The 23,375-nt window shown below is 42.6% G+C and overlaps 1 protein-coding gene across 1 annotated transcript in view; it reads left to right on the top strand.

Moving 5' to 3' along the window:
- The window catches only part of OXSR1 (oxidative stress responsive kinase 1), a 92,632-nt gene that overhangs the window by 66,346 nt on the left and 2,911 nt on the right, over nt 1–23,375 (top strand). Inside the window, exons 6-17 of the mRNA XM_064445112.1 lie at nt 159–268; nt 3,757–3,858; nt 6,510–6,643; nt 8,857–8,905; nt 11,183–11,248; nt 11,502–11,624; nt 15,778–15,813; nt 17,443–17,598; nt 20,156–20,229; nt 21,168–21,220; nt 21,625–21,693; nt 22,617–22,681. Coding sequence (XP_064301182.1) covers nt 159–268; nt 3,757–3,858; nt 6,510–6,643; nt 8,857–8,905; nt 11,183–11,248; nt 11,502–11,624; nt 15,778–15,813; nt 17,443–17,598; nt 20,156–20,229; nt 21,168–21,220; nt 21,625–21,693; nt 22,617–22,681 — 1,037 coding nt within the window. The remainder of the gene's footprint in view (nt 1–158; nt 269–3,756; nt 3,859–6,509; nt 6,644–8,856; nt 8,906–11,182; nt 11,249–11,501; nt 11,625–15,777; nt 15,814–17,442; nt 17,599–20,155; nt 20,230–21,167; nt 21,221–21,624; nt 21,694–22,616; nt 22,682–23,375) is intronic.

Genomic DNA, 23,375 nt, shown 5'->3' with positions numbered 1-23,375 from the left:
TCTTGGCTAACTGTTGGTCATTCTTTGTTCATTAGGAAACTCCTCATGCATAACTGTACTTAATAGATGGCTGGGAATATGAGGGGAAAGGGGGTACAACCCTTCAGTTTGCGCAGGATGTGTTCTTACTAAAATCTGGCTCTTTTTTTTCTTTTCAGACTTTGGTGTTAGTGCGTTTCTGGCCACTGGTGGTGACATTACCAGAAATAAAGTCAGGAAAACTTTTGTGGGCACACCTTGCTGGATGGCACCAGAAGTTATGGAACAGGTGAATTGTTTTTCCTCGTATTCCCTTAGCTGATCTGCACCTGGAATTCCATGTTGTTGCCATATTTACTTCAAACTAAGATGATAATTTGGCAGGATTGTCTTTGAGTTGCCTATTGCAGCCAGGCACAAGTACTGGGGAATATTAAGTGTTTGGTGGTTCTTTGCCCTGTTGCTTCTCTTCAGGACCCTACCTAAGGTAAGGATGAGACAGCTCAGCCGTTGCGTAAACAAGATTAAACTACCCCACATTTAGGCAAGAGGGATGGGTAGAATATACATAGTTTCATGCGTGGTAAATATGCACATATACAGCTTGGTAACGTGCTCTTCTGCGCTTGCAAATACGAGAATTTGGGGTAGCCAATTGCAACGTGTTGGAGAGGGGAGTTATTACAGTAAAGTAACATGACTTTATTCAGCTTTCTAGTTTCTCTTGGCCTGTGAGTATCCAGACTGTAATTACTAAGGAATGCTTGCCTCTCCACCTTCCTCCTCTGCCCTTTTGGCTAGCTAAAAGATGCCATACTTCTTGCCGTTGGGTGGAGACGCGTTACCTTTTGTCCTCCACTACTTCTAGACTAAACTACAGAAGTTTTGTCTGTGTGACTACTGATGAAGGCCACCTGGAAACTGTTTCATATATAATATCGTTGCCCATTTCTGAGCAAGATCCACAACCGTAATTATGCCACAGTCCTGACTGCATTTGCAGTAGCTGTCTGTTGCCTTGATGCTCGGTGCCATAAGCATTCTGAAAATTATCCCTCATCCCCTTAGAAACAGTTTGACAGAGGGCTGGGCTCAGGGTTTGATTTTTGACAGGTGTGCCAAGTAGAAGTACAGCTGACTAGAAATGTTCTTCTGGTTTTCCTTCCAAAAATCTCTTTAATAAAAATATTTTGGGAAAACATTTTTTTTTAAAAGTAAACCCAGCTCATTACTTTTCTCCTTGCTGTTCACAATAAAGTATTTCTGAAGCTTTGGAGGAACTTTTGGAGTTCAGAATTTTGGAGGAATAAGACCCCCATATACATATGTATCTAAAATGAAATGCAGCTAAAACAGTGGTAGAACTTTAATGCATTTTTTCCTATATCTAAAACTTCTTGAGGGATTGGGATAGTTTTGGAGTAGCTTAAATATAGTATTGATGAAGGGCTTTTTCAATGTTTGGCCTTTTCAGTGGCTCCCCATGGTGGCATTGAGGGGCTGGTGCGTTACAAAACTCCTGCGACCTCCTCAGAGTCCGAGTCTCACACCCCAGAGTACAAGACACGCTCCCCAAGTCAGGAGCTGTCTCTGCAAACTTGCTTCTGAGCTGGTTCATTGTCATATACTTCGGGATTTTTTGTTCTGTTGATTTAAATATAAATAAGAACAGAGAATGCAGTGTCTTTCAAAACCAGATCAGAGTTGTCCCTTGCTTTTCCGTCCTTTGTGTCCTGTCCTGGTGCACAGGGCACAGCAGGCTGGCCAGGACCTAACGGTGCTGCTCCAGGCTCATTGCGGTTAGGGTGGCTGCAATCCGCAGGACAACAGGGGAAAAAAGATCTTAAGGAGGGTGCTGAAAAGGGTAAAGGAAGGTTTTAGTGACAAAGGGGGGGGTTTTCTTGATGCAACAGGTGCTTCACCAAAGGAAGCAGATTTTCTAGGGAGTCCAATACTTTCATGAAGGCTGCGTGCATCCAACTTGTTGCAAATATTAGGTGGTAAGGAGGTATTTTGGATGCTGATGTGAAATCCTTCAATGTCCATTTATATCATCTTGCTGTCTTCCAGCAGGTGTCACTCTGAGCCGCTATATCCAACCCGGCAAAAAGGACGAAGGGCTTGCTGTAGGTTAGCCTTCGATATGTAGATCTTATCGGCCCAGCTCCCTCTGGTTTACTTCAGCATCATTAAGTTCCTTTAGCATGTTAATACGTGATAGCCTGGCATTGTATTTAATGTATGTTCACTTGACCGATTTACGGCAAAAAAGAGTTGTTGAGGAAAAATAAACGTTCATGTAAACTAACGGCAAGGTGGTGACTAATATGTATTAGACAGCTGTCAAGATGCACTGCTCTAGATGGTTATGAACTTTATGGCTTTCGTTGCAAACAGCGTTATATGACATGATTAAAAAAAGCCCCCACTAAACAGTTAAAATCTCAGTAGAGAACAGGGAGTTGTATGGTGTATAGATGTGCTGTGAGTCTAATGGAAAGATAAGGCTAAAAAATGCCCCGAGTTATTCTCAAAACCTAAAAATAGTGTGGGGGGAGAAAAAAAATAAAATCCTTAGAGCATATTTCTTCCTGAATGGTGTTTTTTGAAATTATACTGGGTATCTGTGCTTGTTTAGTGAAATGACTTGAAATCTATTCATAATCGTGGCATCCATAAACTGTGGCACTTCAGGAAGTCTTTCAGACCTTTAAGGCTTATGAAAATGATGCCTGCAGAGTTGGTGAAATTAACACAAGATATAAACTTCTGTTGCTATAATAAATCTCAGTTCAACTGTAGCATTATATGAAAAATAGTGCAGAAGGGTTTTTTGCTTGTTTGCCAAAATTCAAGATCATCTTAAGGGTAGTTTGGGGAACATTCCTGGCTTCATCACAATGCATGTCTTTCCAAAGCTTGTTAGGTCAGCTGAACACAATATGCCTGTTAGCTTTGATTCAATATTCATTTTCCATAGTCTAGCGAGAAGAAATACAATCCATTCTAAGCAGCCAAAAAGCTTTGATTTTTTTTTTTTTTTAGCTACTCTTGAAGTTAGTACACAATGTTTCTCCCCTGCAGTGGAGAAAGCAAGTGCCAAAATATTACCTAATGATAATGAGGAAGTAACTGCTTTGGCACATGAAATATTTTTTCCTGTGCATGAGGGGGGAAGTAAATGCTATAAATTTTCCTGAACAAGTCTGTATTTAATGTCAAGTGCAGAAGCTACTATTAATTAGTGGAGGGAAGTATTAGCCCACAGACAGGAATCGAGGGGCTTTTTACTGAGGTGGTGTGTACTGAAGTTTCAGGATCGAGTGTGTTTGCAGCCAGATTGATTAAGCGGTTGACTAAAAATGTAGCGAGGCATATGTCCCAAGGGGATAACAGTCCATCTATTAACTATGAGAGTTTCATTATACTGTTTAATGACTCCCTGTGTCTTTGTGTAGAAGTCAAGAGCGTGGGTTAACCCAGTGCCCCATATGTTCTACACGTGGAGAGGTTTATGGCAGAGCAGTCTTAGTTGCACAGTCCACAACCATCATTTTCACCAGACCATGATTTCTAAAACACCTCCTGATGGTGTAAGGAGCTGGGGGGAGAGGAGGGAGGAAGTATTCTTTCCATCTCTTTAACACCATAGTGCTGGTCTTTCCAAATGCAAGGGGGAAGGAAGGAAAGGGCGAAAGGATGTGTAATAGGCTAAAGACAGGGACTGTAGCGTAGGTTAGCAAGAGGCACGTGATAACATCCTCTAATATTTTTCAGGTCAGAGGATACGATTTCAAGGCAGACATCTGGAGCTTTGGGATCACTGCTATCGAACTGGCTACAGGGGCAGCTCCTTACCACAAATACCCGCCGATGAAGGTGAGCAGCTCTCCAGATACTTGCACAAGATAAAGGATCAGCGTGTTCTGTGGGTGTTCCCAAGAACTTGGCCAGAATGCTTCGTTGAAGAGTTTGTCCTCTCAACTTGCACTTGTGGATCACGATGTTCTTGGATTTATCTGAAGTCACCTTTTAAAAATACGCTGCTTAGTCAGCATTGTCTGAAACTGTATGCAGTTCTTATTTAGATCCTGAGTCTTGCCAGGGTCACAATTCTTGAGGAAAGGGCTGTGTGTTTTAATCCTGGAGCCTCTGAAGGCAGCAGATGTCTTTAGGGATATAAATAATGATTCAGAAAATGTTACCTGGCATCCAGTGACAGTGGGGGGGCGAGCTGCTGCCACTGTCCTACACTGATAATCGTTTTTGATACCTCTCAGAAATCCTGTTACCAGTTATCGAAAGAACACCTTATGTTTAATGCCAACACAGTCCTGTCAATCACCGAACCAGGGTAGGGCATTTTAGAAAGTACCTCATCAGTATGAAATAGTGTGATATTGTCAGTACGAGTATTTTATTGAAGTTGAGGTGGAGGAAATGTTCTTGTTTAAACAATGACACTTCAAAAATCTTTTCAATATCTTGAACTTTGGAGTCCCATACAGTTTGGCTAACTTTTTCCTATTTTCTGCCTCTCGAGCCAGGACCTGCTTTCAATATGCTTTTCTTTCAGGGATCCTACATCTTAAAGTTAAGAGTTTACTCCATCAGTTGAGGTCTGAGGCATCCTGTCCTTCTACTGAGCTTTGATATCACCTTCCTTAGCCCCTTTGAGATTTGATGTGGCCCTGTTTTAGTCACGAAACATTTAGTCCCTTCTGCATTTCCCACCCTCTGGAAGGCCACTTTTCTTCTATTCCTGGGACTCACACTCCTTCGAATCGAACAGGAGGGGGTGGAGAGTCCTTTCTCACCTTTATGGTTAGGGTACTTGCCCTGGGATATGAGGCCTGTGGGTGCCAAGTCCCTCAGCTGTAGGCTTACCATGGAGCAAGCTTTCCTTTTCTGAGTCCTTTAACTGCTGGAGTCCTGTGCAAGGTGGGTGTCACCTCTTTAGGGCCTGGGAGCATCTCCACCTCTCAATTACAATAGCATTTGGGAACCCAATAACTCTTAACTCACTAGAAGAGGGACATCTCTGTATTGCTTTAAATGCCAGGATTTTGCACTGGTTTAACTCTTCATAGAACAGTATTAATTTTAAGATTTGCATCGTCTCTGTGCGGGGACTGTTGAGCAGCTGAGTGGTTTAGAAATGCCATTAAGGTTTGTACCGTATCAGTGATTGTGGCAGAGCAGTGAGGAGTTCAGGGAAATGTGTTTCTGGTTTAGCTGTTGCTGTTTTCATTGATACTTTCTTCTGTGCTGTGACTATTGGTAGCATTTTACAGTAGCTCCTGCAATCTGTACTTCTGTTTTATTGTGTTTTGAATGCATGGGTTGTAGCTTTGCATACAAATATCACCTATTTAGTATCGTGTGTTGTCATATGGTAGATAGAATGAGTCTCCAATTCTGTTAGGTATGGGTTCCAGTCATGCAGCCTGCAAGAGGACTTCTCTGTTTTATTTATTGAATGCAATTGTATTTCACTGCAGATTAATTCTGTTACACAGCAAAATGAACCATGCATTAAGTGACCCTCCAAGGATAGGGAGAAAAAGCAGGGAATTTTGTCACGGACTGTGTAATTTCAGCTAGATTGATGGGCTCTTGCTGCCCTAAGCAGTATAGCTGTTGAAAGCTATTTAAATGGGCTGCTTTCTTTTCTAAAAATAGATATTCATCTATATGTAGGTGACAAGTGAAAATAGAAATGAGTAATTTTCTTCCTTTCGTTCAGAGTATCGTGGGTGATGTGAAGAAAATAATCAGTTTGGCTTGATGGGTGCTTATGCGAGGAATGTCTTCACCTGCTGTCGCATTGGTACCTGGAAATGAACCCTTGTATTTTTTTATGTTGCCCATCTCCTTTTATATTAATTTGGTTTCTAGCTAAGAAATGCCCTCAGGGAGATCTAAACAGCCTTTGAATCAAATGTCTTGCACAACACAACTGCTCTCCTCAAATGAGGAAAGCTGGTAGAAGTTCTGCTATGCTTTAGTCACACCAAACAGGCCTGAAAGTGCATCCCAACCTTGTGTTCGGCCCGCAGATCGCACCTTGGGCCAGGAGATGTGATGGAAAACAGCAGCATAAACTGTTGGATATAAATTAACCTGGCTTCCCAAGGAAGGGAGGTGGAGGTAACTCCTTCTAGATTCTGTTGTACAAGTCTTGAACCTCTCAGCTGACAGTCAGAATTTGCAGAGGTGTAAAGGTTTTGAAAACAATTGTTTCTACAAAGTTAGTGAATGTGGGAAGCAGAGGGAAGATGAGAGACCCTGTAATTGCCTTGAGGAAAAGGTAGGTGAGTGTTTGCTGTCTGGTGAATGCAAGGAGACAGTTTAAATTGTAAGAAGCTTCACTCTGAGCTCAGGCTTCCCTCAGAGAGCCGTTGTAATGAAACAGTCCTTGTTGACTCAGATGCTTGATAGAAATGCTTGTCTGAAATACAGTGTTCCCAAGATCTGTCTCTAACAAAGGCCAAGAAAAATCTCATTGCCAATAGACATAATTCTTTCAGGTTTTAATGCTGACACTACAAAACGATCCTCCGTCTTTGGAAACCGGCGTGCAAGATAAGGAGATGCTGAAGAAGTACGGGAAGTCGTTTAGGAAGATGATTTCATCGTGCCTACAAAAAGACCCTGAAAAAAGGTAAGAACAGGTAACACCAAAAAAAATGGGGGTGGGGGCGGGACACGGGACGGGACAAAAAACAACACCACCCCCCAACCAAACAAAAAAAACCCCACCCAACAACCAAACCAAAAAACCCTAAAACAAACCTGCAAAAGTCATTGTATTTTATTTTTTTAAAAGCTGGTATGCTCTTTGCCCCTCCAGCCGTTCAGCCACAATAAACACAGCAATCTTGCTGTGTGGCAGCAAATTCTCTTCGCTGTCCTTATTTTTAAGGATAAATGTCTGGCATGGTGCTTGGCCAGGGCACGTATCTTCCACGTGGGTTAATGAGAGTGCATCCCAGTCCACTGCATGTGTAGTGCCATTCTCCCCCTTGCCACCTCCGGCAGGTGACCTCAGTTCATGTGTTGTTCCCAGTCAAAGCTGGTCTGTGTTTATAAATTAGAAATTGCACCTTGGGCAATATGTGTTTGCTCGCAAAGCTTCATAAATAAACTCTTTTAAATTTGCCAGTGCAAAGAAGGCTTTCAGTGTAGTTTTGACTTGCTTAATAATAAGTAATATTTACTCTGGGGGTGGGAAACAAAATCAGGAAAAACACTGACAAACTTTACCAACATGTTTTCATGATACAGATTGCTTAAGGGACCTGACGACACTTTCAGTCTTCCTTGTAACAGTAGCTTGTCGGCTCATTAATGTTAGAAATACTACCGAGGGGGTGGTGCGGATGTTGTGGTTCCCGGGAGAGCACTGTATCATTACGTTATGGCATCCTTCAAAGCTGCGCGAGGGTCCAGCTGGCTACGGCACTGTTTAAAACCCACAGCCTGTCACACAGGAGAGCTCAGATGTCTTTCTGTGGAGGACAGTCATAGCATTTGCCAGTCTGAAACTGTTTAAAGGGGTTTTCATCCTGCATTAAAAATAGTGTTCTTTAAAATGCAACGGTAAAGAAACAAGCATTCCCACAAATCAGTTTTTATATGTCTTAGTTTTCTTTTTTACCTCAGTAAGGAGACTAATTCTGGAAAGGAAAAAGTCCCTTCATAAAATAATAATAATGAAGACATTTTTCAGTTCCCTCTTGTGACAGATCCAGGAACAAAGGCTTCTTGCGCATCGTGAGATGGGATCTCTCCTAACAAGCTTTACACTTGAAATGCTTAATGAATCCAGTGGAGTGCTTGATAAATGCTGATAGCAGGTTTTTTTTTCCCAGCATGATGGTTTTTTCCTTTCTAAAATACATCCTTTCGCTGCAGGTTAGAATGTGTGCTGATCAGAATTAAACATAATCACTTTGAATTGTGGCATACCCGTCTCTCTCCTCAAGCCAACCGCCACGGTCATCGTCCCGACTGTGGGAGCAGGAGGTTGGCCCACAAAGAGCAACGAGGAGAAGCAGATATGCTTATGCATATTGGATGGGTTGTCAACAAGGAGAACTTAGTGCAATTGCTTTTTAATTATTTTTGGGGCTCCCTTGCTGTAAGTGGGATGATTTTTTGTTAGAGTAGTCTGAGGTGAAATAAAGCCTGTGATGAGTGGCCTTTGCAAGGCACTAATTAAGCTCTGTTAGTATATAAGCACGGTTTGCAGTGTGGCAAATGCTGTAAGCTGGTACTTTCTCATGTAGGCCGGAGCCTTTAGAAAGCTCCTTCTTAACAGACCAAGGGATGCCTTTTACTTTCCAATATTTATCCTAAAGTCTAACTTAAAGGGGAAAATAGTTTGTACTTGTTCCTTTTCTATTTGACAACGGTTGATGGTCCCGCCTGTGTTTAATGGAACTAATTGCACACATCTAATCAAGCATCCCTGAAACAACTCCTACTTGCACATGGCGGGTACTGCACTGCTGCTGTAGGTGGTGAGCCTTCATTTCAATGTTGAGCAAATTGTGTCTGTGATCCTGTTAAACTGACTCAAAGAGATTTAAGTTAGATTTAAGTTCAGCATCAAGATAGGAGCAACTTGTCGTGCCCCCCTCCCCGACCGCCCCCAAGTTGTTTGTTGCTTTTGATCAGAACACACTGAGTGTTTAAAAGACTGCTGGTGTAAAATTTACTTGGAATACATTGACTGATTTTTAGGAGACTTGCGCAGGAGAAGCCAGTGCCCTTCTGAGATGCCATGTTCTGACAAGCTGCAGCAGCCTGGAGGACCGTTGTGTTGAAAGGCAACATTTATAACTGTCTTTTCTACATCTGTTTTATTGACAGACCAACAGCAGCGGAACTTTTAAGGCACAAATTTTTCACGAAAGCAAAGGTAAGAAAACACTTCCTAAACTGATCTGAAAAGTCCTCTCCGCAGCCTCTGCACAGAAGTATGATAAGTATGGTGACAGCTTTACTGGCGTGAGTGTGGGCCGTTTCAGTTAGGGCCAGCATAGCTGAGTGAGTGGAATGGGTCATTGTGAACAACCAGAATGAAACCCCTCATCTGTACCTCCTTGTGGGTGCTGCTGTTAAGAGAAATTACCTAGAAATTCTTGAGCATTTAGATGTCTTTCAGTGGCTTTTGGTTGTTTTTTCCTCTCTTGTAATGGTGCCGTTCTGGCTGTGTGTCCAGCCATAAAGGTCTCTGTGGTGGTAAATGTAGTTTATATTTTAGTAAACTCTATCATCAGTCTATATGCAAAGCAGTGAATGAGGCCCACTGTGCAGAGGGCTACCCAAAACTATATCACCCGGTGTTCCCTTATGGAAGGTGAAGATCCTGTGGTACAAAATACTAGGAAACTCCCATTTCTAGCCTTGGAGTGAACTGCCAGTGAGCATTTATGTAATTACCACCTGAAGATTAGCGCATATGCAGTGTGCAAGGTCTTGTTAGGGGAGACAGACAGAAATAATACAGGGGAAAAATCTATATTTCCGTGGGAATGAGGGAGTGTTTTCTGTTTGCTTATTTTTTCTGTGGCATGCGTGTGATCAAAATACATGGGTTTTATAGCAGAGCACAGATTAAACTGTCAAAAAGATATCTGATACATGGGATAGCACAGCACCTCACTAATCAATCAAAGTAGTTTTCAGCTCCCAGATTCAGCTCCCATGGAAGTGGCCACATCTAGATATCTGTATATGAGCTGGATGTCCTATTAAAGTCGACAGAAATCTAACAAGTGCAACCAAGGAAGTCTAGAGAGTGATCCAGTTTATGAAATGTAAGAGTTTGCTTTAGGGCGAGGTCAATTGATGCCTGGGCTCTTGACAGTATTAACTAAGTTTTCATTGTCCATAATGGGATTTTAGGCAACTGAATAGTCTGCATCTGCACACTGGATCCACGCTCGGTGTCCAAAGTGTCAAGATGGTTTACACATTGCTGACCTTTCTCCGTTTTGGTTATGCGAGTTATGGTTCATGTTGTACTTCGTTGTGTGTAAAATCTCCTTTGTGCTTTCATTAAGCTGCTGCAGAGTAACACATTAGCATATGTGGTGATAGAAAATTAACATTATTGTAAATGAGGCAATACTTAAACCGGCACCCAAAGTGAAAATGTGTGCCAGCTAATGCGCAGTGTTAAATTACTTTTGTACTGACAGCTATAACTTGAGGACAGAGGAGTCCAGCTTCTCTATGTCTATATTGAACCATATATTTAAGTACAGTCTATGTTAGTAAAAGTATGTTTTGATAATGCTGAGAGCCACTTATCAGGAAGTGACAGCGTGTGTCTTGAGGTTCTCCCATCCTACAGGCCAGACACCATCGCGGGGGAGTTCTGGGAGCGCTTCATGGGCAGAGACGGCAGGGCTATCCAACCTTACTCGGGTGGTGTGGGGTACCCAGCCGGACCCCAGTGCTATTGCCAGGGCGCTTGCCTCGCCTGCTTCCTCTGCAGCCAGTAGTTCGGCTTTTGTAGTCAAGCAGTTGGAAACTTGTATGCTCAGGAGCCCACATTAGCCAGCCCAGAGTAGCTTGCTGAAGAAGAAATTTAATATGGTAAAGCATCACAGCAGTTTCCCACTACTTAGTCTGTTGTGATCACTGCATTTACTCGCTCTCTAAATGTCACGTGCTCTGCATTTTTTCAGCCACTCTAATTCCTGGGTCTCATTACTCCAGCATATCGAGGTTCCTGCATCCCAGCCTGTCTGACATCTGAGGTTTGCCTTTGACAGTTGGACAGGCATAAATTTAGGGGCAAGATAAAGCAAAGTGCCTGGGTCCAGGTGGTGTAGTAACTGCGAGTGGAAGAATGCCAAATGTCTCAGCGGGGTATCAGATGCTGGGATATAATAAGTATAAGCGTGTTCCCAGTAAATCAGATGGAATAGTATACAACTCCTCGATTGTTAGTTCCCTGTTACTTTACATAGGGAAGGTGCCACCGCTAGCTCAAAAGGTATTTAGGTTAAAACATCATATGCAGTAGTCCGAAACACGAAGGTGGTTAATATCTTTGGGGGAATGGGGGTGAAACACGAAAAATGCTTTCTGCTAGAAATAGCCGAACTGTTTCTTTATAGGAGACACTGAAGGAATCAAAGGGTGGTTTCATCAATGTAAATGTTTGGTGTGTTGTCTTTTGCAGAATAAAGAATTTTTACAGGAGAAGATGTTGCAGAGAGCACCAACAATCACTGAAAGATCCAAAAAGGTACTGCAAACCTCTTGGGGTCTTGCTGTTTACAGTCATATTAGAGGCTTTTTTTTATGCTTGTGGTCACATTTTTGATGATAATTATCGTAGTATGGCATTTTCCACATAAAGAGCTAGACATTTCAATACAGTACTCAAGCGCCCTGGCAAATGGTGCAACAAGATGCTCTTGTGCTGTTTCTCCTTAAAAAAGATCAACTGAAGAAACTGTCTGCTTGACATATCAGTTTTCCGTCTTTGTGCTGAGCAGGTCCGGAGAGTCCCAGGTTCCAGCGGACGTCTTCATAAGACTGAAGATGGTGGCTGGGAATGGAGTGATGATGAGCTAGATGAAGAAAGTGAGGAAGGCAGAGCAGCAATTTCACAGCTCAGGGTGGGTCCTCGAACTCCAGTATCTCTACTGTCTCTGTTTTGTTTCTAACAGTGATACATCTAAATATCCCTGGGAAGCATGTGGCCTTGTTTTAAGTACGATACACACTAAGTTAAAATCCCTCCCCTCAAGTTTGTAGCTGAACCAGAGAAAGCAGACTGAAGGCTGAGGAAATTGTATTGATCTCTCTTCTGTCATCATTCTGGGGCACAGCTGGTCTCATTCAGGGATGCTGAGCATAATTGGGAACATGAATTCAGACAGTCTGCTCCCAGCTCAGCATACTAATTCACTTGAGCTAGGATATTCTCTTTGTTTTTAAGGGTGCTGACTGAGGTGCTTTCTTCTGGAAGTGTCAGGAGAGGTTTTGTCCTACTGCCCTCTCCAGGATGGAGCTGAAATCAGTAGGGCCTGTTCTTATGGCTGATACTGGAGACACTCAGGGCCTGGTTCTTTTCCCTCAGTTACACTGAAGTCGATTAGTGCTAGTAGAAAATGCTACGGCATCCCCAAAGTGACGAGGAGTGATTGGTCTAGCACTTGAAAATCCTCAAAAACGCACACACTGCTCCCCCCAACACATACACACACCCCCCAGCCCTGACTAACACCCAGAAACACAGACGAGTAATGCAGAGTGATCAACTAAAAGATTATAATAAATTTCCAGATTGTCTTCCTCGCAGTAGTCAGCAGTGTGGATTTTGACTGTAACAGCTTGCCAGTTCCCTTTTCACTACAGCAGGTAGCTTGAAGTGGACTATGCATTTTAATCATTCTGTAACTGAATTACTGAGGCAGGGAAGGATTTTGAGGAGGCTTTTCAATATGAAAGGGAAAAAAAACAGCACTGGTTTTGAAGCATTTATCCCGTTACAACTATAACTTTTCTCATTTCTCTCTCATTGACTTTTTTTCTTCTACTGGTGTTTCATAGGGACAATATTAAATGCAAGATTTTGCATCTTTTTGGCATCCTTTGAAATGCTTGGGTTTTTAAAGGCTGCTATTGCTTTAGTAATTCCATACTCTGTGGCAACAACTATTGTGTCTTTTTAAAGAGCTTACTGTATCCAGCCTTGTATTACATGGGCAAGGGGGATCTCTCGGTACCAGGTGGATACTACTGAAACTCTTGATCCTTTATAAGTTGAGATCTCCTAATTTTGTTTTGTAGGTTAAAATATAAAATTTTAGGAGGGAATATTGTGAAAGACTCTAACTCTGTTTCAGAGATTACTTAGTACTTGTTCTGTCGTGTCTCTAAGCTCAGGATACTATGACTTAGCACTGCTTGCTGTGTTTTGAACAGTACCTCCTTGTTTCATTCCTGTATGCAGAAAAGAGCAGATTGACACACATGTTTACAAGCTCCTTTTCAAGCCTTTTTTTTTTTTTTTCATCTTGGAGCTTTGGCATATTTCCTTACACTGCTGTCTGTTCTGGTCTCTCTGATTTGGGCTGTGCTTGGCCTTTACTTCTAGGTCTCGCATTCAAGAAACCTTTAGGATGGATGATGGAGCAGTTGATCTCAATTCAGTTCCCTAAATATGTATATTGCCATTTTGGAGGCGTTCCATGTAGATATAATGCAGGACTCTTGGAAACCTGTACCTTTCTGGAGGTCAGGAAGGGCACCGTGGCATCTTAGACCTTACTACACGTCCGCTTCAGTGCCTGAATCCTGCCCTGGGTGTCTCTCCTGTGCACAGCTTTTAAGTAGTTTTCTTCAGCCCAAAGACTGAAGGATAGGAACGCCTGTGCACCTCTCGCATTTGATCCCTTTTCGGGCAATCTTAAGGCTTGTATCTAAACTGCCAACGTTTGCCACGGATAAGGTGGTGTTGTTGAGGACCAGTGTTAATCCTGTGTTTTGGCCATATTTCAAACACAGGGTGTAAATTTCACCTGCTTGTAATCCCTCTGCAATTTTAACTAAGTTGTAAGATAGGATAACTTGTATTAATTAGGTGTTACCTTTTATTCCTGCCCGTGGCAGGGAGGGGTTGGACTAGATGGATCTTTAAAGGTCCTTTCCAACCCAAACCACGCTGTGATTCCAGCTGTACCTGCATTTTATTGCCGTCAGCCTTGCAGATTGACTTAATTGGCTAAAATACTTCAGTATCATCCAGCATAAAAGCTTCTACGTAAATGTAAAGTGTTTTTATTTTTCGCTTATCTTCACTTTCCAGAAAAAGTAAGGCGAACTTAACGTGTACAAATGTGTATTTTACAGGTATCTTGCTAGGGCTGCACCTGAAAGCAGACAAATATGTATTACAAACAACCAGAAATACCTGCCCAATTCATTGGATAAGCACTTGTGGGCTCAACATTACCTTTTGGATATAAAGATTTACTGAACTTCTTTGCTCTCAGTATTTAAAACCTTGAATTCGAATTAGAGCAATTGTGCTGTGGGGGCTCTTAAATCACTTGCTTCCATTACCCAGTAAACCTGCGCAGTGGCACGCGGTGTGGTCGCATTTCGCTGGTTACTCGCATCGTCTGTCATTACACAAGCAAAAGTAAGTTAGAACTAACACAGGTCAGCATATCCCCAAAGTCATCTTATTTGTGCCTTAATTAGGTAAATATCTTTTCATGTTTGTCCTATTTCCTTTCTGTCGTTTCATGTTTTCCCTTTGTTTACCTCTGACCGCTGTTTGTCTGGGTTAGTTGTTAGCTGTGGGGCAGGGCCAGCGTCTCCATACTTGTCTGTACGGTGTCTAGCACACTGCGATCTGTCAGACAAGCTCCGTTTGAGTTATTCCTTGAGGCATCTGGGTACTCATGGATGTGAGCTTTGTGCCTGAAAGAGCAGTGCAGCAGCTGTGGCCTGCAGAGGTGGAGCGTGGCTGTTTATCTCTGGGAGCAATGCCACATTTTTCGTACTGGTAACTGTCCAGTGAAGGCGCAACATATCGAGTTAGATTTCGGGCTTTACCTTTCCAGCTGTGTGACTTTTTTCATGACACTCTCGGCGCATAGTCACCCTGAAGCAACTGTTCCATCTCCTCCTGTCCAGAGGGTTTTTTGCAACTTGCTGTTCTGAGAATAAGAGCTTTTGCTTTCTCTCATGATGGGCCTCTGGGTCTTATGTTACAAATTGCTCTGATCTGCATTGGTTAAGTTAGTGGCATTGGTTAGTGCATAAACTGGTTCAAGTTAAGGTAGTGCCATGATGAGATTTATGTTCTTCTGTCAAACTTGTACTGTCCTAATTGCAACCTCTGTTTTAGACCATTGTGTGGAGAAGGCACATCTATTTTATTAATCCCAGCATGGACCAAGCCATCCCACCTATCTATATCTGCATGGTAATTGGGCCTGTTACAAGTGAAAGCTGCAGGCTCTCTTAATTGCAGGGCTTTCCAGGAGTACTTGACAATTCCTTCCTGCTCACAGGAAATAGCTAATGTACGTTATCTTTGGTTTAGTGATAAGCAAAGATTGGTCATGTTGCTCTTGACTGCACTTTCCCCTCCATTCCACTGTCTCTGTTTCATTGCTGAACCTGCATACAGCTGTCAGTGTTCTGCATTCTCTCATGGAGAGCATAGCATGATGCAGAGTCCAAGGGCAAGGAGAGCAGGCAAGGGATTTCTTTCTATAAAGCAGCATAAATAAGGCTGACTTTTCCTCCTCTTCCCTCCCCCCAGCACAAGGTTTTGTATGCTTTAAGCAAATTGGTTTCCAAACTAGTTCCCTAAGTATATGAAGGGCATTTGTTTCCTAGCAGAATTCTGCAAGGCAGATTTGTGTGGCTTATCTTTTTTTGCAAGACTCGGATAGCTTAAAATGGATTTTGCCATACTGGTGCACAAGTAATTTGATCCAATCTGAGTGATCTTCAAGAGCACTGGATTTTGCTAATGGTTAACAATGGTAGCGGCTTAGATGTTGTATGTCACTGTGTAAATATCAACTGCAAGTCCTGAAACATGGCCGTATGTTTCTGGGTATTATGATATGCTTTAGGTTGCCAACAAATTGTGTGGCTTCCCTTTTATTATGCATCTTAATACATATGCGTAATTTGAAAACAATTATGTAGATTTCATATGTTCAGTGTGGTTCAGAAAAGTCCTTGTAGTCATTAAGTCTCATTTTTGTCAAGGCAATGACAGCTTTTTCTTTTTCTTTACAGTCTCCCAGAGTGAAAGAACCTATACAGAATTCCGAGGTAATTTATAATTGCAAATGACTTCCCGAAATGGTGACTCCTAGTTATTGCTGTTGTTGCAAGGAACGTGGGTTTTATTAGCCTTTGAAAACAGTATTGTGTGAAGTAGAAGCTAGTATCTAGCTGAGCTCTGCTTGAAAACCTCTCTGTAAAAGGAATCATTAGCCTTGTAACACCAAGAGGTCTTTCTGAGGTAAGTTTGGCGTACATCTTTTTAACCTTACTTGCTGTGGCAGAAATCTGTTTGTTGTAAGGTAATGAATTGGCTGCAAGAACAAGCTAAGCAAAACAACTGTGTTTCAATTTCCTCTTTAAAAAAAAAAAAAAAAAAAACAAAAAAACAAACAACAAACCACAACTTTAGAATGTCTGTTTTGCATAGCCTAATTCATTGGTTTGGAGCCTATCCTCAGAATTGCAAAATAAAACTGTAGTAGTATTTAATAGCAAACTTCAATTGCAATTTATAGTCTGTCTTCAGTTTTGTCCTGTGTTTCTTATGTTAGGAATATTAGTATATCTTATCTTTCAAGGATAGAGACTGTTTATCTTGTAGAGAATGCGCTATGTCTGTCTTTCCTTACCTGCATAGAAAGACAAACAGGGCTGTCTCCTAGCAATTAGTCTTGGGTTAGGCTGTCCTGTTCGATCTTCATGTGTTTCCAAGGATGGCTTGTAAAGGGGGATCTTAAGAAAGCTACAGTTCTGCTGCTGTAATTTGGCATAAAGTCTGAATTCAAATAAAAAGCTGAAAACAGGAATCCCTTTGGGATGAGTTTCCCTGTTATGATACATCCCTTAATATGTATTGTGGTTTGGAGGTCTGCTGCCCAAGTTTTCAATATTCAAGGTGATTTCTATTTCCTACAACTTAGCAGAGTAAGTTGGAGGGCACATCGAAGAAGTGCCATCAAGCTTACAGCTCTTTGGCCACCATGCCAAAATCAGTTTCCCTGTTCTAAATAACACAAGAGGTAAAAAAGGTTAAACTTTCATTTAGCTCTTTTCCTTCACGCTCAAATTAATTGCATGTGATTCTTTCTATTCCAAGGGACCAACTTTAGTAAGTTCAGTCCTAAATAGTCTTGTCTTGTGTGTTTTGAAGAACTTAAGCTCTGAATTTGCTTTTCAGTTGAATATCCAGATTGCTTTGATGCTGACATTTGTTTTACAAGTAGCTAAGTTGTTGATAGTTACCTTAATGCCTTGCTAGGTTGTGTTCTCTGAAACGAACTACCAGTCAAAGCAGAGTTGCTCTGCTCTGACTGTTTGGCTACTTGGAAATATAAGTAGGATGGGGTATGATCTGTGTGCATCCAGCCTTGCTAGCTGCCACGTGTAATCTTTGTCCAAGATCCACAGTCATGCTGCTATCTTGGTTTCTTATCCTTCTTTACTGGTGAGTAAAACTTGGAAATATCAGGGCAGAGAGGTCCCTCTACATAAGGAAACATTAAACCCCTTGAACACCAACTTAGGATCAATGTTAAATGTCCTGGAGGCCTAGGAATGCCCTTGGCATTGAACTTCTCTAAGTGATGTATGTGTCAGACGAGCACTTTTTGGGAAGCTGGTGCTTGAGTCAGAACTGGAGTTCCTTTTCTCATCAAAAGGCCTTTTTGCTTGCAGCTATTCCCGTCAGCTGAGCCTCCAGGTCCTTCACTCAATGCTCCAGCACAGGCACCTACTCAACTACCTCAGGCTGCAGGACAAGTACCTGCGCAACCTCAAACTGCTGTACCTCCACCTAGTCAGGCTCCTCCAGCAGCCCCAGCAGCAGCCCAGGTAAGAACTGAAACCTTTTGTACCAGCTTTCAGCTTTGCACTTTGCTGTCTGTTCAAGATGTGCTAAAATTATCTGAAGCAGTTAAAGAAGCTTGTCTGCAGTTGCATTCGTGCTGCTGCTTATGCAGAAATGACTGACGGCTGGCCTGGTGGCTTGCAAAAGGAAGAAAGTCGACGTGGGCCAAGCAGTTTTTCATTCTTATTCTGTGGGTGAGCAGTGACTTTTTTGTGTTGTTCAGGGAGTGGACTCTGTTTGGCTCGAGGCAAGGTTAAAGGTAAGAAGAAAAGGAGAGTCTCACTGTAGTGGCAGCTGCTTCATCCTGGTGTTTAAGGTTCGGCACAAACAGGCTCTGATTGTGTCTCTCAGCATCGTGGTCATCTATGGGATGACAGTGAGGACAAAAGTGAGAGGAAGAAACCAGAATGTGCAAATTCTCCAGGCTTTGAAAGAAAGACAGGAGGTCTGGGCTAAAACTGTCCTTGTAACAATCAAAGGTTGTGGAGAACCTCCATCTTTGGGAAGCTCTGAACCTCGTGGTGCTTTCAAACACTTCCATTTCAAGCAGAGAGGGCAGAATGGACCTTTGCGGGGGTGGAAGCACAGGGAGTGTGAAAGCTTGACAAGTCCGTGTTTAGTTCTCAGCTACGTCACCCCAAAGTGTAAGATACAGGTCAGATAGGCAGGCGCAGCAAAGTCAGGAAAGAGCTCTGACTTGCGTTAAAAAGAGAACAACGGCCAAACCAAATCATTACTGAGATACTTGGAACACATCTTGTGGTTTGCTGGAGTAAAGCACTGCAGAGTTTGCCAGACTCCTGAACGATGGCACCTCTTTTATAAAAGACGCTAATGTTCATATTTGTTGGTGGGGTGAGACTGTCAGTGTTGGATGGGACCAAGCTAGCATCACCCTTTGGCAAACCCAAGGGGAAGAAACTTGGCAGTGTTGGTCAGAAAAATAACTTAGACTTGCTCCTTTCTAGAAATGTTTCATAATTTTTATTTTAAAGAATGTAGGAAGATACGTATATCACGTCACTGCAGTCAGCTCATGTTCCTGTTTACAAAACCATTAAAGACAGTGCGTTAGTCATTAAACAAAAATAGTGGAGTCGGGGTCTGACATATTCTTGGCTACATTAAAAGTAGCTTTAATACTTAAATCAAACCCTTTCAAATCTCTTGAAAAAGGGCCAGTGTTTAATCCCTGGATTTTATGCAGCAGTTGAAATACCAACAGCAGCGAAGGCCAGGACTCTCGGTTTGGTAACTTGAAGTAGCAGCGTTGGCTTCAGTGAAAGTGTTTTGATTTGCGCTAGGAGAGGATCTTGCTCCCTGCCACTAGTGCCCAATAGCTTATTTTTTGGTAGCTTGTCCTAAGGTGAACTTCATACCTCTGTGGCAGAGTGTTCTTCTTCATAGCCCTTTTTTTTGGTCAGTGTGTTCCTCTTCATAGCACTTTTTATCAGCGCATTCTCCTTTATAGCTCTCCTCTGATTCTTGTAACTCGTTGGTTACTATTTTGCAGACCTCCAGGCTTCTCTGTGAACCCTTGTTTGTTTTCAGTGACCTAGTAAAGCTTTCAGCTTCAGCAGAAACAAGATTGTGGTCAGAAGCCCTGAGCTGCATTGCTGGCACAAGAGCACCAACAGATGGAGTAAAATACTGGTCTTAAACAAAGGGTTTTTTCTTTTTTTCTCTCATGAAAAAGCAAGTGATCTAGATGAAAAAAACTTGGTCAAGACTTCTAGGCTTAAATTATCAGCCTAGTGTTGTCTGTCTTGTTACTGCAGGTTTAAGATCCCTGCCTCAGCATGTGCAGTACAGATGACTTTGGTAGTGGAAGAGTGACTGACCCTTTTCTGCTTGCTTTGGGTTTTTTTTTGGTGGAGATTGATTAACAATTAGCCCTTTACTGGAAGTATCACAAGTGCTATAAAGATGGACACCTCCTGGATCTGTCTTTCTAGAAATTTGCTGCTGACCAATATAAAATGCTTTGATTGCAGGTTTCAATAATAACTCAGATGGAATTTAGAAATTAAAATAGGCAGCTATAGAATTGCTGGTAGATGCTCTTAAAGCTTCTGATTTCACAAAAAAGTAACTAAGACTACGCTAATCTGCCAGTTAAATTATTACCTAGGTTCACTTCACAATTGTATCGGGTTTTTAAATGACATGTTCAGGCAGGGATCAAAACACAGGAGGTCTTGAAGCTGTCATGAATGCCCAAAAACCTTGAGTTTTGATGCAAAGCAAGAAATTTTTTTTGCATTTAGCCCCTCTTCTGAAGTCTCCTACTGCTTTGGCATTCCTCAAAGTTGTGTAGCTTTTACTCTCTTCAAGACAATTGCACAGAGAACCTCCTGGCTTACTGTTTAAGTGTGAAGTTCTCATGTTTGCCTAGTCTGTTGTCTTTTTCACTGTAGTGTCATGATTCCAATGATGAGTTAAACTTTCATTTCTATTTATAGTTGATCAAGGTTATCTCTAGTTTTAAAACCAGAGAAAGGAAGTGTTAATCTGCTTTAAAATGATGTAATCCTATTGCAGGCCCCACCTGCCCCTGCTGCAGCTCCGGTACAGGAAGATACAAAAGTCCCCATCAGCCTTGTACTAAGGTTAAGGTAAGGACACAAAACTGACCTGTTCTGTCAAAGTGAGCCTTTTAAGAGTGTCCCTCTCTATGACTTCTGCAGTGCATCTTTCCCCCTGCCTTTTAATTAAAAGGGTGGTGGTTATGTTTCTCAGCTTGGATTTCATCCCCTCTTCTGAAACTGAGACCTGGAAAAGCAGTTTCTCTCATCCACTTCTTCGGTTTGGCAAGAGCTGTAGATTGAAAGAGGTTTTTGATGTTTGTATAAATACTCCTGAACTCTGACAGGGTGGGAAGGAAGGACGTAGCTGAGTTCCCTAAAGGGGATCAGGGATCCAGGGTTCTGGCTGTGTGCTGGACCTTCTGACTATGCAGGCCCAACTTCACACTTCAGCCAGTACTGAGAGTGAAGAGCTTTTACCCCATTCAAGGCATAGATTCTGCTCAATGTAAGAAAAAGGATTGTAAGTCCATTCTACTATCATTACACATATTGGCTTTTCTCATTTAAGGAACCTGCCTTTCCTCTCTGTAGGCATCTTGATAGCGTTGGGCTGGGACTTCGGAGCATCACCTCCCAGTCATTCGTGAGCAGTTGCCTAATGTGTGTGCATCTGCAGTCAGTGAGTGCTTCCTTCCCCCGAAGGATGTGCTCCAAGGAGGTGTCTGCTGGCAGATACAAGCTGCTGAGACAGTGGAACAACATGGCCTTATACCAGAGAGGTGATGCTCACTCACTTATCATGGACTTCAGCCCACTCAGGCTCTGTCAGGCTGAGGCGCAGAGTGTGCCGAGAGCCCTGCTTCCAGATGCACACCCACACGAGTAGTTTCTGCCCTAGGAGGAGGAAGGGTGCACTGAGTTTACTCGTCTTCACAGACTGATTATTCAATGGCGACACTTTCTTTTGGGCACCAATCAGTGCGGTGAAATCGTCTCTTCTATATAAAATTCTCTTCTTTCCACAGGAATTCAAAAAAAGAGCTCAATGATATTCGATTTGAATTTACCCCAGGGAGAGGTAAGCTGGTGGGAAGTTCCAGTGTGTGAAGGTGGTTTTGGTGAAGGGCAAGTTTTGTGTTCGGTGTTGTGCAGTTGTATGCGTGGAAACCCTATATGAGCGTCTGTCCGCAGTGCCTTCCTAAAGCGCTTGCCTTGTGGTTGGGCTGGGAGCACTGCTGTTGAGAAGTCCCTTCTTGTAAAACTGTTTGTGGATGTGGCCCCTGGGTGAATTCCAACTCAGAGTTTGACAGCATAGCTCAGAGCTGTCTGACTGCACCTGGTGTACACCCTACTATCCATCTTGCGTAAACAACACTTTTGCTGTTTGATTTATAGAAGCTGCTTAAGGTTTCTATGTGATGCCTTCATCAGTTGGACAATTTTTATCATGTAGTGACTGGCTTTTGGGTTTCTCTCCAACAGATACTGCTGACGGTGTGTCTCAAGAACTCATTTCAGCAGGTCTTGTTGATGGCAGAGATCTGGTAATAGGTAATTACGTATTATTTTTTCTGCTCTAACCATTTCAGTCATTTTTTGCAGTTTAAAATGACCTGATTAGTGGGCACTAGAGAGTTTGCTGTGGCCTTGGTTCACAACCCCAGTGGCTCTGCAAAACTGCTGTTAATTCTGGTGGCAGTTCTCTGCTAGTACATTTAGGCAACCCCCAGTCCACAAGAATAGGATGGAGTTGGAAACATTATGAAGCAAATGTTCCTTGTAATGCAAAACGAAGGCTAATCGATGCGTTAGCTAAATCGTTACCATCTGACATATACGCCTTGCCAAATTGCTGCACAAGCCTGTACTGCTCACAGGTCCTGCGCAAGAGAGGTCGGGGACTGGAATCAGCCAGGCTTTTTTTGGTTTAAGTAGGGCTGGGGAAGGAGGCATGAAGAGTGCACGCCCTGGGGGGGCAGCACGTGTTGCTGCACTTCAGGTGAGCATGAACAGCTAGATGAGCAGCTACCTCTGGCAGCAGATTGCTAAATAAATGTGTCCTCCTTTGCAGCAGGTGAGGCTTTTAAAACTGTCAGCATTGCCTGTGTTTCAACTACAGCAAACAAAACTGTTCCTTATACACAGGCTGCAACATCTGGAAAGGCTGCCAGTGCAAAATTAACTGGATTTCCAGGTGCAGTTGCATAGTTTATTACTACTAATCCCACCACATCCAGGAAAAAATAACTACCTCTGAAAAAAGCAGCATAGTAAGAAATGACAGCATCTTCCCAGTTTAAAGCTTTTGATTTAAGTAGGCTGAGTCTAAATGAGACCTCAACTTTTTCCGTAATTTTAAAAGTTCTAAGTTTGCTGACGGATACAAAGAGGCCTGATGAGTGTGGTATGTTTTTCTCTAGCCTGTCCTAATATTTGCCCGTTCTCGTTGTGTTTGTGTGTCTCTGTAATTTCAGTTGCAGCTAATTTGCAGAAAATTGTGGAAGAGCCCCAGGCAAACAGATCCGTCACTTTCAAACTGGTATTTATTCCTGTTCCCTAATTGAACAAGTTGTCACTTGGAAAGAGAAGGCATCACATATAGACGCCTGTGATGTCTACTGTAGGCATCTGATATACGTGCTCAAAATCCTCCCTTCTTTCCCAAAGCTTCCTAGTGGTTGTCTAAGAGTAGGCAATGCAGGCTCCCCGCTTGCATCCCCTGGGTTAAACAACTGTGCAAGGTGATGTACTAATGCAGACATTCCCGTATCCTGGCTAATAAGCGCATACAAATGTTACAAAAGGGTATTTTCTAGGCTTGGAAAATAATCTTGCCCAGAAAGGGCAGAAATATATGCTTTGAAGTGGGCTAAGAAATGCCACGTACTGCTTTCTTGGAGAAGGAGAATGGGGAGGTTCCAAATACATTGTCTCTGAGGAGCAAATGGGGGGGGGGGGGGTGGTAAAAAGGCAGGGGGGGAGAGGGCAGAAGAGAGCCAGACCTAAGAGAAGATGGGCTAGGAGAGGAGAAGGAATGGCAGGTGAATCCCTCAGAAGTGGTGAAATTCAGAGGTAGTTATAGCAGCAAAGCGAAGGTGTAACCAGTTTACTGATAGTGAAGCAGTAGCTGCTGTTATTTTTGACTCTTTCTATGGGGAGGTTTCACTTGTTCTGCCCCGATCAGTGCACTCTGCCCTAGACAGAGCAGACAGTGGCAAAATGTCAGTCCCAGC

This window comes from Phalacrocorax carbo, chromosome 2 (genome assembly GCF_963921805.1).
Source record: "Phalacrocorax carbo chromosome 2, bPhaCar2.1, whole genome shotgun sequence".
Classification (NCBI taxonomy): domain Eukaryota; kingdom Metazoa; phylum Chordata; class Aves; order Suliformes; family Phalacrocoracidae; genus Phalacrocorax; species Phalacrocorax carbo.
This window is presented reverse-complemented; position numbering and strand designations above follow the sequence as displayed.